This window comes from Gobio gobio (genome assembly GCF_949357685.1).
Source record: "Gobio gobio genome assembly, chromosome: 17".
NCBI lineage: Eukaryota > Metazoa > Chordata > Actinopteri > Cypriniformes > Gobionidae > Gobio > Gobio gobio.
In genome coordinates, this window is record NC_137110.1 from 33,451,556 (window position 1) to 33,466,604 (window position 15,049).

Sequence of the window (15,049 nt, forward strand, 5' to 3'; positions counted from 1 at the left end):
ATCAGCATTTTAGAGGTAAAACAAGCTAGTTTCTACCAACCCATTGTTGAATTTGGAGAGGATCATGATGGGCCCAAAGGACTCCTCAACAGCAATATACATATGATCCTGCACGTCACTGAAAACAGTTGGTTCAAAGAAGAAACCTATAGAGATGGAAAGTGTAAACAACACTGCATGTTTCCCTCCACTAATGCTCACACACTTCCCTCACCTGGACGGTTCACTTGTTTCCCTCCACACACTAATCTTGCACCTTCTTTGACCCCTTTTTCACAGTATTCCACTAGCTTGTCCAGATGGGCTTTGTGGTTCTGGGGCCCGTGGTCTGTGGAACGGTCTAGTGGATCACCGATCTTCATCTTCTTTATTTCACTAACCTACATAGATATAGTTATATGATTTGAGTTAAGAATTCATTATGAAACTGTGAGTTATAAAATTATCACAAACTTGTCTTAGTTAAATTACTTTAAGAGGTTTCACCACCACTCATCCAAGGAGAAAGATGGCATGACTATATTTTCTATATAATATTAAAGTAAAATCACAGTTACAACAGTGTTTGATGGCTATATATCAGCATAGCTGGGATTCAGTTGTAGGTAAGGAATCAAAAAGAATATGTGAAAATAGACATTCAGCTTAAAGAGATAGTTAACCCAAAAATGAAAATTAGTCCATGATTTACTCACCCTCAAGCCATCCTAGGTGTATATGACATTCTTCTTTCAGACTAATACAATCAGAGTTATATTACAAAATGTCCTTTTATAATGGATGGATACACTTTTTTGGTCTTCAAATTTTGGGCTGCCATTCACTGCCATTATAATGCTTGTATTAGCCAGGACATTTTTTAATATAACTCCGATAGTATTAATCTGAAAGAAGAATGTCATATACACCTAGGATGGCTTGAGGGTGAGTAAATTATGGGATAATTTTAATTTTTGGGTGAACTATCCCTTTAAGAAGCTATTAAATCTTCATGTATGTTGATTCTTTACCACTCTCTCCACAAAAGTGTCATGGATAGATTCCTCAATGAACAGTCTCCCTGCAGCAATGCAGTTCTCTCCCTTATTAAAGAACACTGAGCTCATACCCTGTAGACAAGAAATGTGTGTGGGAGGGAACATAGCATGTCTGAGATTACAACCAAACATCAACTTCAACAAACACATTTTTTTATTTTTAATATGATCATGCGCTCATGATACTGAGGTGAACAAACCATTCTGACAGCCTTGTCCAGATCACAGTCACTAAAGATGATGAGAGGAGATTTCCCTCCTAGCTCAAGAGAAACCTTCTTCACATTGCTGACTGCACAGCTACAACATACAGTAGATAAGAATTTTATGATTCTTTTGATGATATTTATGAACTTTAATTTATACCGTTTGTAATTAACTTAAATGAAATTAATGCTGTAAGCATACAAAATATTGAAAGCGTTTGTATAATTTATTCAGATTATTTGTTAAAATTAAAATATGTGCCACTATTTTGGCCCAATATTTGTGTCTCAAATATGACATCATGCAACAGAAACTCTGAAAAGAAAAGAAGAACCTCAGTGACAAAGAGATACCCATTCACCTTTTCATTATCTGTTTGCCAATCTCAGTGGAGCCGGTGAAACCCAGTTTTCGAACATCAGGGTGGTCAGACAGCCGCTGACCAACCAGAGACCCTAAAATAGACATATTCAATAAATATTCAATTCATATATAAGCAGACAGCCTTACAAATAGCCAAATTTACAAAACAAATAATAATATGCAAAGCATCTACAATAGTGATACTGAATTATATATATATTTAAAAAGTATATCAGTATATGAACTTTATTGTGTATGTTTTGCGTGTATATGCACCGGATCCTGGTAGTATGTTCACCACGCCCTTTGGAAACTTTGCCAGCGCAGTTAATTCGGCAAACTTGACAGCAGTCAAAGGTGTGACCTAGAATTCAACACAGAAATACTCACACAAACATTGCTTGGGATAAAGAAGCCTTGTGCATGTTTGTTTTAACATTAACTTTCAACTTTTCAACTTCAATTTTTACCTGTGCAGGTTTGAGCACCACAGTATTTCCAGCTGCCAGGCAGGCTGCCGTCTTCCATGCCAGCATCATCAATGGATAATTCCATGGAATGACAATGGCACACACACTGAACATAAACAAGCAAGAGCTAAATATTCTCAGCATTCTGTCCAGATATACAAAATACATAGCAATTAAGGTGACTATTCATGGTGAGGTTGGAAGAAAGCTGGAGGATTTTTTATGGGGAAGGTTGATTTTACCCAATTGGCTCTTTCTTGGTGAAGGTAAGGTTTCGATTAGGCCGAGCCTGGTTGATAGGAATAGTGCAGCCCTGTGAGAAATAATTTGATAACTTTCAGACACACACAAGGATAGGTTCATTATTTTTATTATTTATTTAATCTAACTAAAACAGTAGTTTCCAATCATATACTGTATAACAACTTCTCCATCAACTTTAATACTAAGAACAATCATTTTCTTTTTCAGTTTTGTTCTGGGATGGAATGCGGTAAAATTAGCTTCCTCATATTAAAGGGATAGTTTGCCCCAAAATGAAAATACTCTCATAATTTACTCACCCTCAAGTTATTTCAAACCTGTATGAATTTATTTCTTCTGCTGAACACAGGAGAAGGTATTTTGAAGAATATGGGTAACCACACAGTTGATGGACCCTATTGACTTCCATAGTATGAAAAAAAAATACTGTGGAAGTCAATGGGGCCAATCAACTCTTTGGTTACCGACATTCTTCAACTTTTATGTTCAGCTTAGGAAAGAAATTCATACAGGTTTGGAACAACTTGAGGGTTAGTCCATGATGACAGAGTTTAAATTTTTATGTGAACTATCCCTTTGGGTTCAATACAAGTTAGGCTGAATTAACAGAATTCAGTGCATAATGATCACAAAAAGTGAGGCATTTACAATAGTAAGTGGGCCCAATTTTACAGACAGAAGAAAGTGACATGACGTGAAGGCCAAGTATAGTAACCAATACTCTGAATTTGTCCTCTGCATTTAACCCATCCAAGTTAATGCACACACATTAGGATCAGTGAGTAGTGAACACACTGAAAACTGTGGACGGTCTATGGGACAAACACACCCGGAGCAGTGGGCAGCCTTTTTTTTTTTTTTGCTAAGGTGCCCGAGAGCAATTGGGGGTTAGATGCTTTCCCAGTCAATTCCTGCCGGTATTGAGAAACGAACCCGTAACCTCTGGGTTACCAGTCTGACTCTAACCATGGACTTAATGGAAAACTTGACCACTTGATCAGAACGTTGATACTTCTGTTAAAACTTGTGTATTATTTGAGCTGTAAAGTTGTTCTCATCATTTGTACAGCCATTCAGGGTTTTATTGTGTTGGTATCGTCATGAGTTGGGTTTGATCAGTTTCTCTCTCTCTCTCTGTCTACCAACACTCAACTGTTTGCCATCTCAATCAGCATCCGCACTGATTGTCCTGCACCTGTTCCCTCTCCACCCTGATTCTCTCTACTATTTCACCCCGCTGTTCGCTCTGCTTCTTTGTCAGATTATTGCTAACGTATGCCTGTGGTCTTTGTTTGATCTACTGTTTGCTTCCCACTATTGTTCCCTGTCCTGTCCTGTCCGGTCCTGTCCGGTCCCGCTCGTCATACCTGTTCTCTGCCCAGCCATCCCGCTGCATTTTGTTGCTATATCTTTGAAACCATGAGTATTTTAATATTGGCTCCATACACTTTCATTGTAAGTTCCTCACTGTAAACCATATTTTTGCTGTTTTAAAAAAAAACAAGGGACAACTCCATTTTTATTTTTTTTGTGGTAATCAATACTGAACCTGGAATATTCCTTTAAAGCTTTAAGGCCCCTCTTATTCTCCTTTTCAAAAATATTTAAACAAGGTAACTAAAGCTTGAAAAACAGAATATATAGGCTACTTATAACAGAATATCCTAAATATGACACTGTGGCATAAATCACAACTGATGGCTGATAAATATTTCAATAAATAATATAAACAGTCACAAGCAAACCTGAATCTTGTCACACCAGCCAGCAAAGTATCTGAATGTCTGGATAGACATGCCGATGTGTGTTTTGAGGGCAAGCGTATAGACTGCTCCTGAGTCTATGGACTCAATAGTGGCCAGCTCTTCTTGATGCTGCTCCATTAGATCAGCCAGTCTGGAGAGTGCACACACAGTTATTTTCATTCCATAACACGGTTCAGAAAAAATAATCTACAAATGCTACAAATCATCATCCATCACACATAGTTGTATATTTCCTGTCTGTTGTCATCTTTGTTAAATGTATTGATACATTATAAGTGAATGGTTTAATATATCAAAAAGCTTGACATATTTTGATAACTTTTTGCCAGCATGGACTGGGTAAATATGATCAGAGTCAAAATTGGTTTGCAGATGTTTGTTTTGCAAAATTGAACAGTTCAAAGGCTATTAGCATAAACACAAGTGCGAATTAAATTAAGTGCAACAGAACATTGGTTTGGACAAACCAGATGTGCTAAGCTTGAATGCTTACCATGTATTTATCATTTCTGTTAAAATGACGAACAGTATTTGGAATTATTTGTCATTTATTACTTAAATTATGTAAATGATGAACGTTTTTGGGTAACGGAACCAATGTATAACCTGCAGTGTTAAATTATAAAATGCAATTAATCATGTACTTGTAGAGCAGTTTGCCTCTGTCTCTGGGGTTCATCTTGCCCCACTCTCCCTCCTCAAATGCTTCTTTAGCTGCAGCCACTGCTTTTTCTACATCAGAGACCTGAGCTAAGGACACATCGCAGATTGCCTACACACAAACACAAGCTGGAATTGAGCATGTGAAAACTGACAAAAAAAAGATAATGCAGATAGATTGAGTGGCAAAGTTTGTGTCCATTGTGTACCTGTCCATCGGTGGGGTTAATGGTCTTATAGGTCTTTCCCCCTTCAGCATCTACAAACTCCCCATTTATGAAAAGCTGGTGGGGGATTCGGATTGTCATATTGTTCAGTTGCTTTTCTACCTACAAGAGACATGCAGATATTTAAATACAAAGTACAAAATTAGAAATACACATTTAACAAAAAACTGTATAAAAGACAGTTTTTTCACAAACATTCAGTCAGATGCCAGCAATGCGTTCCAAAACATGGTATTGGCATGTCTATCATTTTGTTTGAAATTCAGACCTACGGTATCTCTGATTAAAAATGTGTGATGCATTATGAAACTGTTGCCCTGTTCTGTTCCTGTTTTGTAGTTCCTTTGTTGATTGGTTTTCCTTGATTGTCTCCAAAGTGTACCTCGTTTCTTGTGGATCCTCGTATTCATGTTTTCTGGCTCTTTGAGTTCCCTGTTTTGTTAAATAAATATACACCGATCTGGCATAGCATAATGACCTTCCTAATATTGTGTTGGTCCCCCTTTTGCTGTCAAAACAGCCCTGACCCATCAAGGCATGGACTCCACTAGACCCCTGAAGGTGTGCTGTGGTATCTGGCACCAAGATGTTAGCAGTAGATCCTTTAAGTCCTGTAATTTGCGAGGTGGGGCCTCCATGGATCGGACTTGTTTGTTCAGCACATCCCACAGATGCTCGATTGGATTGAGATCTGGGGAATTTTTGCTTTGTGGCAGGGTGCATTATCCTGCTGAAAGATGCCACAGCCACCAGGGAATACCGTTTCCATGAAAAGGTGTACATGGTCTACAACAATGCTTAGGTAGGTGGTACGTGTCAAAGTAACATTCACTTGGATGGTAGGACCCAAAGTTTCCCAGAAGAACATTGCCAAAAAGCATCACACTGCCTCCGCCGGCTTGCCTTCTTCCCATAGTGCATACTGGTGCCATGTGTTCCCCAGGTAAGCGACACACACGTAACCGGCCATCCACATGCAATAGAAACGTGCAACAATGAGCCTTGGTCGCCCATGACCCTGTCGCCGGTTCACCACTATTCCTTCCTTGGACCACTTTTGAGAGATCACTGCAGACCGGGAACACCCCACGGGAGCTGCAGTTTTTGAGATGCTCTAACCCAGTCGTCTAGCAATCACAATTTTTCCCCTTGTCAAACTCACTCAAATCCTTATGATTGTCAATTTTTCCTGCTTCTAACACATCAACTTCTTCATGTGTTAGAAGGACAAAATGTTCACTTGCTGCCTAATATATCCCACCCACTAACAGGTGCCGTGATGAAGAGATAATCAATGTTATTCACTTCACCTGTCATAATGTTATGCCTGATCGCTGTATGCCTGCACTTAGTTCCACACCTCAGCCTTCCTTCTATGCTACCCTCCAATGTCACAATAAGCTTCGGTACCAACTTTTTTCGAATGTGTCGCCGGCATCAATCTTAGAATGAATGTATATTTGGACTTGGAATGTGCTGTTTAACGTGTAATAAAAAATAATGCAATTAATGCAGTAATTTCCAAGGCTACAAGTTTTTTCTTCCCCACATGGTGAAAAACTAAAATGTAGGATAAAGAGTACTGTAGTCTGTCTGGCTAGCTGTTTGGTCATAACAGTGAAACTGTGAATGGCTCATTAAATCGGTTATAGTTCTTTTGATCACTCCACCCCAAACTTGGAAAATGGTGGCAATTCTAGAGCTAATACATGCAACTGCGTGGCAGAGATCATTTATCAGTATAATCTCAAGTTAAGGTTAAAACAATGCTACTATGCAAATATTATTCATATACTATATATTGTATCATATATAATATTGTATATATTGTATTCTTACAAAATAATTGCATATAGCATATTAAACTGTAAAATAGCTACAGCATTGATGGACATGTTATATAAGTAATAATCTGTAAAATGCTGAAACAGTGTCATTGTATTTTTGTTAATGAATTATATATGTTTTTTTTTTTATATGAGGCAGATGATAGTTAACAATGATCTTCCATCTGCTGCACATATGAAATGTACTTTTCAAGCCAGTGCCAAACATAATAATGAACTAATATCCATTTAGGAAGAGCAATACTAACATAGTCTACGTTGAACTCTTCCTCATCCTCTCCTCGCAGCTTCCTCACACACATTTGAATGAACTCTTGAAAGCTTGTTGCCATGTAAACGTCCTCATTCTGCAACTGCAACTGTACTGCCCTCAACTTTACCTCTTCCACCAGCCTACAATATGAAAATAAGGAAATCTTTGAATAATATAAAGGGGAAAGTGAGGAAAATAATGTATATTTACATGTATTATATATAATACAAATTTGAAAAATTACATGCACACATAATTACCTGACTACATCCATCGAAGCAGCACCAGACTTAAAGAAGTCAGTAGTGTCTTCAATCTTCTCTACATTAGTCAAAATACTCTTCCACACTACCTGGACAAAAATGCAATAAATACTACATGAGTCTTCTGCCTTCAACACATTATATTTCAGAAAAATCAAAAAGAAATAAAAGCATTTAAAATGGGTACTAGGTTTGTAACATAAAGACACACACAAACAAAGAACAGTAAGGTATCTAATAATTAAATTATTCAGATATTGTTTTACCCTCAACTGCTCAGAAAATTGTTTTTCATCCTCAGAAAGCTCCACAGTGGAACTGACACCAGCTTTAAAATACTGGGACGCAGCAATCATCTTCCCATCCTCAAACTGCAGGTTCTTCACAAGGAACTACATACAAATACATACACACTTTATGTATAGCTACACTTACACACACACACGCATCTACAACCTCAGGAAAAACATCAAATAAAGTGTGAATAATGAAAGTCAATGAGGTCCAATGTGGTTTTTGACCTCACTGACTTTCATGGTATTGTCAAAAGTTGAAACATTCTTCAAAATATATTTGTGCCCCACAGAAGAAAGGAAGTCATACAGGTTTAGAACAACACAAAGGTGAGTAAATCGTGACATTTTTGGGTGAACCATCCCTTTAAGGCATTAACAGGATTTAAGGCATTAACCCCCCCCCCCCCCCCCCAAAATGAATAAAAACTGCCTCCAAAACTGAATGACTTTCCTTCTTGTGTAGAACATGAACAATATATTTTGAGAAATGTCTGTTTTTTTTGTTGTTGTTGTTTTTCATCTATAAAATTGGAAGTCAAATGTCACCAAAACTGTTTGGTTACCAAAATTCTTCAAAATGTCTTCTTTTGTGCACAGAAAAAGAATGAAATGCATTCAGGTTTGGAACAACATGAGTAAATGATGACAGAATTTGCATTTTTGCCATATTATGTATGTTTAAGTTTTTTCCTGTCCTTTCACAACAATTTTTTTTCCAAGCAGTTATAGTTATAGGTAAATCTATATCAAATTTAGCTAATTTAATAGCATAAACTTTCTGCAAGTCCTTACCGTCTTGCCATCATTCCCAAAAAGAACAAGGCCACTTTTGGTAACCAGGCCGGGTCGACTTGCTCCAGGGATTTCCAGAGGCTGACCATTGCTGGAAGAATGCTCATTTTCCAACAGTGTTGATCCATAAAATGACACATTCTACCAGGAGAATGAAAATAACATTGTTGATTTTGACTAAGAGTGTCTACATGTTGTGTGCTGTTGTGTATGTTTAACAGTTAGTAAAAACACTCACTTTGCCATCAATCTCTGCCCAGGCTCCAGGTACTCTGTCATTCCCTCTGATCCAGTTATGAATGGCTTCTGCAGGCTGGTTCCAGTCAATCTATGCAACCAACCATAGATGTTGTTGAAATGTTTTGTAAAAAAATGTGTATCAAACAAGCTATACATACACTATATTGCCAAGTTTTGGGACACCTTTACATGCACATGAACTTTAATGACATCCCATTCTTAATCAGTAGGGTTTAATATGAAGTTGGCCCACCCTTTGCAACTATAACAGCTTCAACTCTTCTGGGAAGGATTTCCACAAGGTTTAGGAGTGTGTTTATGGGGATTTTTGACCATTCTTCTAGAAGTGCATTTGTGAGGTCAGGCACTGATGTTGGATGAGAAGACCTGGCTTGCAGTCTCCACTCTTTATGGACCTTGATGTGTGCACTGATGAGCAGTCATGTTGGAACAGGAAGGGGCCTTCCCCAAACTGTTCCCACAAAGTTGGGAGCATGCAATTGTCCAAAATGTCTTAGTATGCTGAAGCATTAAGAGATCCTTTCACTGGAACTAAGGCGCGCGTCTCACAGCGCGCAAATTGAGTTATCTTTCAAGTCTTGCTCTTGAACAGACAAATTCAGTACAATCTGTACGTTACACCCCTAGCGTAACGTATGCGAGGGGGTGCCACAAAACACTGCTCTAGAGTCCAGTGGCGGCGTGCTTTACACCACTGCATCTGGCGCTTTGTATTGCACTTGGTGATGTAAGGCTTGGATGCAGCTGCTCGGTCATGAAAACCCATTCCATGAAGCTCTCTACGCACTGTTCTTGAGCTAAACTAAAGGCCAACCGAAGTTTGGAGGTCTGTAGCTATTAGGGGTGTGCCATATCATACCGTCCACGATAATACCGGTATACATTTTTACATGATAAAAAAGTGTCAGATCGCGATATCAATGATATAGCGACACAATGGTGTATGGCGCATTTACGTTCCCTAGCGCACAACAACAGCAACACCTGTCAGAGTATACACGAAGAGCAGCATGTCAGCCTCCGATAACGACTTAGTACCTAAAAAGGGAACTACTTGGTTACAAGAGGTCAGCCCTCTTGACAACTGACTAAACATTGACAACTTAAAGCTGCTATTTATGTTTGCAGCGCAATATTTGACCGGAAGGGTAACATTGACATTTCGTCAGGCTCGTTAGATCTAGCATTCTGCCTTCTTTGAATCAGACACAGCACAGAGATATAGTGGGTAAGATTACATTTATTTGAATGAATGGATTATAGCATTTATTTGGATTAATTATCGAGAGAGAGACAGAGAGAGAGAGAGAGAGAGAGAGAGAGAGAGAGAGAGAGAGAGAGAGATTCGTACCTGTGTGACTGCGTCTGTTCAGCGACTCTCTTAATGAAGATGTGGGTTTATTACTGAAAAATAGCGATGTAACCCCATCGTTGCTGAGAAATATAATGTAGTGATCCAGTAACTTAGCTATTTTATTGCTAAAAGTCGCGGGGCAGCGTCAGTGGCGGCTGGTGATAATTATTATTTGGGGGGGCCTTTTTTTTCGCGGGGGTTTTTTTGGGGGAGGGGGGGGGTTATAATCGAGATGCATGTTGACTAGGTTCAAGCATTAAAGAGAAAACAGTTTCTTCACTTTTATCTTTTTACACATCCATTTCCCACATATGATTGAATGAGGAAATGAAAAACAAAAGAAAACAGCCACAACAGACTAGCATGTTGACTACTTGAACATACATTTTGCTCTCCTTTCTTTCTGGCCAGCAAATTTCTCAATGACTCTCTGATTAAAGGCAGTCATCTCAGTAGATTCATGACGTTTGCATTGTTCAGTCAGATATTTGAGGTCTCTTACCCCTGTTGTTGTCCACAAAACTTCAGTACCAACACTTTGAAATAAAAGACAGGGAAGGCAATAAAGGGCATTGCTAACAACACAGCCAGCCAACCATAACAAGCGCGTGAAGCTCAGAGTGCAGCTGCGTCCTCTGTCACTGGCTGGCTGCTGGATTTGTAAATCGCGTTGGTCCGGTTCGGGATCTTCCAACGAACGCCTTGTGAAAGAATTTGGTTTAACTGCTGCCATCTCTACGAAACTGATCATCCTAGCAAGGTTTTGGCGGAGTCGGAGTGACGTCGCCCGCGCACTTTCGCTTTAGTGGCCAAGAGCGTAAAGTTGAATGACAGGTGACGAGAACCAATCAGATGGGATAAAATAACACGCATCCAATTCTGATTCGCCAGGGACGCAGCGACCTGCGTCCGGAGGAGGATCTTTAAGAACCAATTAGAGACCAGATTCAGGTCACATGCTGCCCGTATATATTTGGACTCAGATAGACATCCATTTGTCCGGCGTCCCTCGCGCATGAAACCGCATGAAACATATTGAAGAACATATAAAATAGTTAACTGATCAAAGCCAGTTTTTATTAAATGCTGAGGCTCTTACTAACAGCCAGCACATCGTATGAGTAAACTATTTTATTTTTATTTCACTTTTATATAATTTTTGTATACATGTATATTTCTGGAATTTTGATGGGGGTGGCGCCCCAGCGCCCTCTATTGACCAGCCGCCACTGGGCGGCGTTAATAACAAGTTTCTGTGCTCATGAATGTGCAACGCACTCTGAATGCGAGTGACGCGCGTGCGCGCGCGCGTGTGTGTGCGTGTGAGCTTCAATAGCCCCGTTTACATGCACACTTTTATGTCATTCCGATTAAAATCATTCCGATTGAACGATTCTGTGGACAGTTTACACGAGACTTTATCTTAACCGATCAGGGGCCTGTACCATGATGGTAGTTTAACAAACTCAGGGTTACAGGATTAGTTTCGAGTTGACAAAACCAAACCAATCTATTCAGGCTTTGTTGGTCCCATGATGCTGATCATCAACTTTCTCTGTCAACTCAGGCTTTGATCCTGAGTTTAGGAGTTTAGCTGTGACATCAGCAGTGAACAGCCAATCACAGGCTGTGGGTCAGTGAAACTGAGATTCACTTCTCGCGGGAGAAGCAGTGTGATTAACTTCACTCATATACATGATTGAAAAATATTAAGAATTTAAACAAATTTACACAGAAGAAAAGAGCTGTCGAGGACAACTTTAAGAAAAATCTTATACGTCAATGCAAGTAAAAGTTATGAAGTTAGTATAGTTGATATATAGAGAGAATTGAACATTTATGCTCACATGTAATTTTTTATAGATTTAGTTATTGAATTTAAAGCTTATTTGTATGACCTTTACTGTATATAGGCTATTTAGTTTAATATTAACAAAATGCCTATTAATGATTGATTTACTCAAATGATACATGTGTAATTGATTAAGGGTATAATAATTACATAAATTGTATTTAAATAATTCCAAATTATTATTATTTTAAATAAGCATTGTTAAAAGCCAGAGGCTTAAGTCTTTAATAGCCATTAGCTAGTGACCTTTAATTTGGAGTAGAAACAGAAGGAGTGTCTTTCCTGCATCAGAGGTGTGTCACTTTGCTCACAGCTGATTGGTCCAATTTCAGTTTGAGATCTCTTATCCAGAACATAACCTGCCCTGGAGCAGGTTAGCTGTGGAGCGTAAGTTACTATGGAGATGAACACTGCTAAAAGCCAAACCACTTTAATGGTACCTAAAACCCAGGATTGGCACAAACTAAGCTTAAACATATCTGGCTAGCTAGCTAAACCGGCTTCATGGTATAGGCCCCTGGTGTTGCTGTAAGAAACACCTCATAAAAATTAATTCTTGGGAAAAAAACGCTGTCAGATGAGATGGCATAGCCAGGCTATGTCTGTGTCATTATTCCAACATTATCTTCATAACTTGTTACAAAATAAAAATGTTAACACTTCAGAAAAATGTGTGTTTCCTTATGAAAGCAGTGTTTATATGCAGCATTTTCATTCAGACTTTTAAACCGATTACATTGCTCTGTGTAAACACACCTGAAATGAAAACAGCATTAATATAGAACGAGGATTCATCCGACTTGGAACTACCTGTGCATTAAACGATTTTATTGCACACCTTCCAGCCAATCAGAATAAAAAATTCAGACAGACCATGGCATAAATTACATTAGTTATTGTAAAACTAAAATGTTATGTTATGGTTTTGTTTGCACTAATAACTGCTGTTGCCTACCAGCTGCAATAACCAATAAAACTTATTAACCATTGTGGCGGAGGGGGCGTGGTTTTGCAAGGTCTGTAGCGGGAGAGAGAGAGCAGGGCCGAGCGGTTGGTAAGTAGGTCAAGTGCAAATGATTAACACCTGTCTCTGATTGCAGTAATTGGCTGGAGAGACTGCTTATAAGCTGCAGCAGAGAGAGAGATGGGAGAGGGACAGCTCCTTGATCAGCTGATTGAGTCGAGTGTGGAGTGTGGTTGGAGAAGGTGTACGACGGTGTACGACGGTGTACGACGGTGTACGACGGTGTACGACGGTGTACGACGGTGTACGACGGTGTACGACGGTGTACGACGGTGTACGACGGTGTACGACGGTGTTGCAACATACGAGTGGAGTGGGAAACTTGTTTTGATTTGTAATCCGGATTGACAACTTTGGATCATATTGAAAGGCGGTGGAGCACGACTGCTCCGTGAATGGATCAGAGGTAGGGAGGTGGGAGAAAATGGATTATAACGAAGGGAGAAATGAAGGAACTGAAGTGGGAAAGAGGGGATGGATGATTGATAATAAAGATAAAAGGAACAAAAGAGTAAGAAGTGATAATGAAGGGGAGTCGGAAAGTGATGAAGATAGACAGGAGATGTTTCAGAATGAAGTTAAGGAGAAATTTGAGGTTGTGATTCGATTTAATGAAAAAGGGACAGGAGATCATGAAGAAAGTTAGCCCATTTGGGCTAACTTCATCTCTGGCAAGTAAGATAGGGGAGATTGAATTTGCGAAAATCCTTAATGATGGTAATTTATTGGTAAGGTGTGCAGATGCTGGACAAATGGAGAAATCTCTGAAATTAAAGTAAATAGCAAAATGTAAAGTAGAAAATAGTGGAAGGGTGGGAATAAGGAGAAAAGATGGGAGGATTGGAGTGATCACAGGGGTGCCGTTGAGTGTAACAACGGACGAGTTAAAGAAAAATATTAAGGGAGCTAAAGTTGTGAGTGTTCAAAGAATGAAAACAACAAGGGATGGAAGTGCAAAGGACAGCGAAACGGTATCAATTGAATTTGAGGATGAAGCAGTGCCAAAGAGGATTTTCCTGGGATTCATGAGTTATCCAGTGAGGATTTATGTTCCAAAACCAATGAGGTGCTTTAATTGTCAGAGGTTTGGTCACACTGCAAAAAATTGTAACCGGCAGAGAAGATGTGCAAGATGTGGAGGGGATCATGAATATGGGAAGTGTGGGGCAGGGGTATCTCCAAAATGCTGCAATTGTGGAGGAGATCATAATGTGGCGTATGGTGGTTGTGAGGTAATGAGACGGGAGACAAATATCCAAAGGATTAGAGTGGAGAGAAAAATTACATATGCAGAGGCTGTAAAAGTAACAAAGGAGAGGAATAGTAAAATCCATGAAGTAGAGGATATGGTCACTCAAGAGCAACAACAAAGTATACCAGAAGGAATATATGTGGGTAAAAGGGAACTTGTAACATTTATAGCTGGAGTGATAAATAGTACAGCAGAAGTAAAATCTAAAAATGAGAAAATACAATTGGTGGTTAAGGCAGCAGTTAATCACTTAGGACTAGTAAGACTGTCTTGGGAAGAGGTAAGGGAGACCCTTACTAATCAGTCAAGTCAAGAGTCATCATGGGTTGGTTAATATTAATGGTTTTTATTATACAATGGAATGCAAGGAGTTTAGTAGCCAATGGACAGGAGTTTAAACATTTTTTGAATGAATTGGATGAGAAGCCAGATGTAGTGTGTATCCAAGAAACGTGGTTGAAGCCAAATTTAGATTTCATAATATATGGATATACAGCAATAAGGAGAGATAGAAATACTGGGGAGGGAGGAGGAGGAGGATGTGCAATATTCATAAAGACGGGTATATCTTTCAGAGTACTGGAGAAAAGTAAAGATCAGGAGTGTTTAGTGGTGGAGCTGTGGGATAAAGGGTAGGGCAATTAATATTGTTAATTATTATTATAATCCGTGTAAGAGGTTGGAAATAGATAAGCTACTAAAGATATCAGGGCAGGATAGGAATAGGGTAATATGGTGTTCAGACTTCAATGCTCATAGTACAATTTGGGGAAGTTTATATACAAACACTAATGGTAAAGCAGTCGAAGATTTGATGGATGAAAGAGGATTGGTTTGTGTGAATGATGGTCGAGGAACCAG

The 15,049-nt window shown here is 39.1% G+C and overlaps 1 protein-coding gene across 1 annotated transcript in view; it reads right to left on the reverse strand.

Annotated features, from left to right (window-relative positions):
- The window catches only part of aldh1l1 (aldehyde dehydrogenase 1 family, member L1), a 39,816-nt gene that overhangs the window by 1,089 nt on the left and 23,678 nt on the right, over positions 1–15,049 (reverse strand). Inside the window, exons 6-21 of the mRNA XM_079840984.1 lie at positions 8,684–8,773; positions 8,446–8,586; positions 7,624–7,749; positions 7,355–7,446; positions 7,090–7,234; positions 4,977–5,096; positions 4,752–4,879; positions 4,087–4,237; positions 2,320–2,390; positions 2,078–2,183; positions 1,884–1,971; positions 1,606–1,699; positions 1,238–1,337; positions 1,011–1,109; positions 215–380; positions 41–146 (exon numbers count right to left, since the gene is read on the reverse strand). Coding sequence (XP_079697110.1) covers positions 41–146; positions 215–380; positions 1,011–1,109; positions 1,238–1,337; positions 1,606–1,699; positions 1,884–1,971; positions 2,078–2,183; positions 2,320–2,390; positions 4,087–4,237; positions 4,752–4,879; positions 4,977–5,096; positions 7,090–7,234; positions 7,355–7,446; positions 7,624–7,749; positions 8,446–8,586; positions 8,684–8,773 — 1,823 coding nt within the window. The remainder of the gene's footprint in view (positions 1–40; positions 147–214; positions 381–1,010; positions 1,110–1,237; positions 1,338–1,605; positions 1,700–1,883; positions 1,972–2,077; positions 2,184–2,319; positions 2,391–4,086; positions 4,238–4,751; positions 4,880–4,976; positions 5,097–7,089; positions 7,235–7,354; positions 7,447–7,623; positions 7,750–8,445; positions 8,587–8,683; positions 8,774–15,049) is intronic.